Raw genomic sequence first — 3,786 nt, 5'->3', positions numbered from 1 at the left:
TAACAAATAATACACCTTTATTGGACCTATTAAATTTCTTGGACAAACATATCAAGTCAGTACTAGATAGCATGGCATTACTCGTATGTTATAACTGATGGAAAAGTAATTACAGGTGGATCAGATGTGTTTAAATGATGACAACTCACTGGTTACTTTTAAGGAAGTAGCCAAGTGGATAATAAAAAGACTGAGAAATAAAAAAAAATTAAAGTAATAAGACATAAATTATGAGTTAACTATTGGTAACTACAAATTCGTTAACATAAAGAAGCATTACGTATAGCATGAAGACCGGACCGCAAAATGAGAATCATGTGACAGAAATATGATAATTTCTTTTAAGATTTGTAACAAGCATTTATATATAACCCAAAAATACAAAAAAGATGAGAAGCATTAAAAACTAAACATTCCACTGGAAGAAAGATATAAATGTCCTTTATACTTCCTTGGATGCTGCTCAACTCTGAAAAGTGGAAATATAAGAGAATCTAGAATGATAAATTACGGGGCATGAGCATATTTTTGGCTATGTTAATATTTGTGATAACCAAGAATTTTTTATGTAAACCTTTTATTTTTTCCATAAATGTAAAATTAAACAAAACTTTAGAGCTTTACTGAAGACTTGAAAAACAATAATCCAGTTCAGAGTGTCGCGTAAATAAATATGAAGAAACTGTGGCTTACTCAAATAGGGACATTCTGGAATGGATTTCTGTATGGTAAAAAAAAAAAGAGCATTTTAAAACAACCATTTTCCGTTATGTAATATATGAAACCATAGATTTTAGAAGGCTTATATTAGTTACTCCATAGAAAATAAATTTGGAATAATGTCAATACGCATGACAACACCTTTTTATGATGAAATATAGAAAAAAGTAAATAGGACCAATTTTTCATTAGCATGTTACTGTAGTATTATGAAAAAAATACTAGAATATCTTTGTATATTCACTAAACTCTTTAATGAGGTGCTTGTAATTCAAAAAGTTAATTTTTCCTCAGGGCAGCAGGTATGAAATTCTGAATATGTTCTACAACACCATATTGATTTTAGTAATTCACACTTTCACTAGTTTACAACATAAAGTTAGAGTTGCTATTCGAAGAAAGATCTGTGGTAACTTTTGTAATGCAGTGGACTAAAAAAATTTTAAACATTTAGATCTAAATGTTTAAACATCAGTTTCCCTATGTGTATGTGTGTGTATATATATATATATTTCACTAAGCAAGTGAGCAGGAATCTTCTTTCTCTTCTTCTGGAATCGAATTTATGTCAACCACTTGGAAATCGTCAATGGAGACCTCATCTGCTGGTGTCACAAGGCTGAACTGGTCTGGTCTGACTCCACACAACTGATGAACCGCCTCTACAGTTAAAGGTGTATCTACGGAAAAATAATGTAGTTTTAATTGCATTACAACAAGGAAACTAAAATATTAATGAAGCAAATAGCAAACATTGAAGGCTAATTTATTACGGTTGAAGGTTGAATAAATATTGACATAATATTTGTGCAAATGTTGACCTGGCCATTAATCTTTATGCATTTTCTATTATTTTTCTTTTCCTTTAGTTAAAATAGGAGATATCTCCTGCTAACAAGAGCATTTCATACAGTCATTCTTGTACGGAGTTATACAAAGATAGAAATCCTGAATAAAGATTGTTTCTGTCATCTTTTCTGATTTCAACGGTTATCATAGAACTCCAGGTTAATGCGCCATATTTTAGTGACTGCATCATAATTATAAACCAGTGGAACAATGATAACCATTTTACGTCGATAATTTACTTTACCCAGGATCCTGACTTTATCAATGCACTTTAAAACCTTTCCTGGTGCATTTTCCCGCTGGTGTGCCCAAGGGCCCAGTTGCCCTAATGTTTAGAGAGTTCTTTGAATGGCTAAGATAGATGGCGCTGCATGGTAACCCTAAAGCATGCGGAAACTTCTTTCAAATATACTTCATGAATGGTCGTGTACTGCATTCAGCATTTTTTATTTCTATATTGGCCTTACTCCAAAAAATTTAAGGCATATGAGCGATTTGGCTTATCAGCAAGGAAAAGGAGCCTACAGTTCAGGCTAGCCCATTCTTCTGCAAGAGATCATTTGATATGTTATGGATCAAAGATGAAAAAAGATTTCATCCTCCATTTTCGTATTTCAAAAACATGGAAGTATATGAAATTCTGGCATAAAATCCAATACCAATATTGATTAAGAAGATGATCTGCTGTATTTTCTGTTCATTTCTTTTCAGTGATGATGCAGTTTCTAGTAGATGCAAATTTCTTAATTATAGTGGTTACTTAATCATAAGCATAAGTATTTACTTACTCGTATGGAACCAATCAGTTCGCCCATCGTCAGCACGAAAAGCCGCTATCGCCTGGCGAACGGCCGTCACAAAGGCAAATGACAGACATAGTGGCGGTTCACCAGTTGCTGTGGAATAGAAGTGATCTTAAATGCAGATGGAGATAGAGAGCAGTTTTATGCTAATAAGCAAAAATTTCCGACCTAGGATGTCTTTGAAATAAGGACATCAAGCCAAAAATAATTTTCCATTGTTTATCATGGCAAGAACGTTTTTCAAAAGATGAGAATGAGTTATAATATATTGTATTAGTAACCTACTACAATGAGATATAATATATTGTATTAGTAACCTACTACAATGAGTTATAATATATTGTATTAGTAACCTACTACAATATTGCTCATTTCTTGGATACAGATTCTCGGCAAGGCAAGTACAATGCAGAAAGCTATCAGGTTATTCCTTTTTTACCTTTCGAGCTGAGGACTCCCTGGGGATTCGTTGCATTGGGCAACAGAGTCACCCTCAAGTCAACGGGGATGTCGAGTGCAGTAGGAGGTTTGTAATCCTGCAAAAAAATATCAAGTTTAATGCTTTTCGTGTTTTTCAGTAATCCTATCTGCAACCGTAAAACCTTTTTATTGTGTTATTATCAAATAAAGATTACTGTGATTCAAATAAAGCATCATGTCTGGTACATTCACGGTATATAATTGCACTATGCCTTTCGCAATTGATTAACCAGATGGCAAAATACGATTAGTGTGCTTTTATGTTAGGAATAACAAGGATTGAAATAAAACACTTCACTCAGACATATCTAAATTTCATTATTTTTCATTTCTTATGCATATCATAATCTATATCGAAGATAACATCTGGACTACTTGCATTAAACATGACAGGAGACTATCTTGTGAAATATGATGGCAGTAGCGGAATAGCAAGAGGCACTAGATTTTGTTGTGCTTTTGAAGATACTTAAAATGGCCGTGGCAAAGACTTACCCAAGTACCATTCGACAGTTTTTGTCCCGTTTCTTCGTCGAACTTGACGATTTCTGATGTATATAGACCTAAGCCCATCACAAAGGCGCCTTCAACTTGACCCATATCAACGTAAGGATTCATGCTCCTACCACTGTCTTCTACGATGTCTGCTCGGCGTATCTGATGTAGAATTGCATGTTGAATACTCTAAATTTTCTAGTGGAATTATTTTTTACACATATGAAATTCTGTCCGTAAATATTCTCAAACAACCTGATTAAGATATAGTGCAAGTAACCCGATAAAAATTCAAGATTTTATAAATATATATATATATATATATATATATATATATATATATATATGCTATGCATATATATATATATATATATATATATATATATATATATATATATATATAATGCACACACACACACACACATATATTTGCAGATTT

At 32.7% G+C, this 3,786-nt stretch overlaps 1 protein-coding gene across 4 annotated transcripts in view; it reads right to left on the bottom strand.

Annotated features, from left to right (window-relative positions):
- LOC135216406 (uncharacterized) overlaps window positions 1-3,786 on the bottom strand; it is a 33,653-nt gene continuing 29,867 nt past the window's right edge. For all 4 annotated transcript variants that reach the window (XM_064251696.1, XM_064251697.1, XM_064251694.1 and 1 more), the window contains exons 24-27: window positions 3,348-3,509; window positions 2,812-2,908; window positions 2,358-2,465; window positions 1-1,400 (exon numbers count right to left, since the gene is read on the bottom strand). In XM_064251696.1, coding sequence (XP_064107766.1) covers window positions 1,237-1,400; window positions 2,358-2,465; window positions 2,812-2,908; window positions 3,348-3,509 — 531 coding nt within the window. In that variant the 3' untranslated portion in view covers window positions 1-1,236. The remainder of the gene's footprint in view (window positions 1,401-2,357; window positions 2,466-2,811; window positions 2,909-3,347; window positions 3,510-3,786) is intronic.

The sequence above is a fragment of the Macrobrachium nipponense genome, chromosome 6 (genome assembly GCF_015104395.2).
Source record: "Macrobrachium nipponense isolate FS-2020 chromosome 6, ASM1510439v2, whole genome shotgun sequence".
Classification (NCBI taxonomy): Eukaryota; Metazoa; Arthropoda; class Malacostraca; order Decapoda; family Palaemonidae; genus Macrobrachium; species Macrobrachium nipponense.
This window is presented reverse-complemented; position numbering and strand designations above follow the sequence as displayed.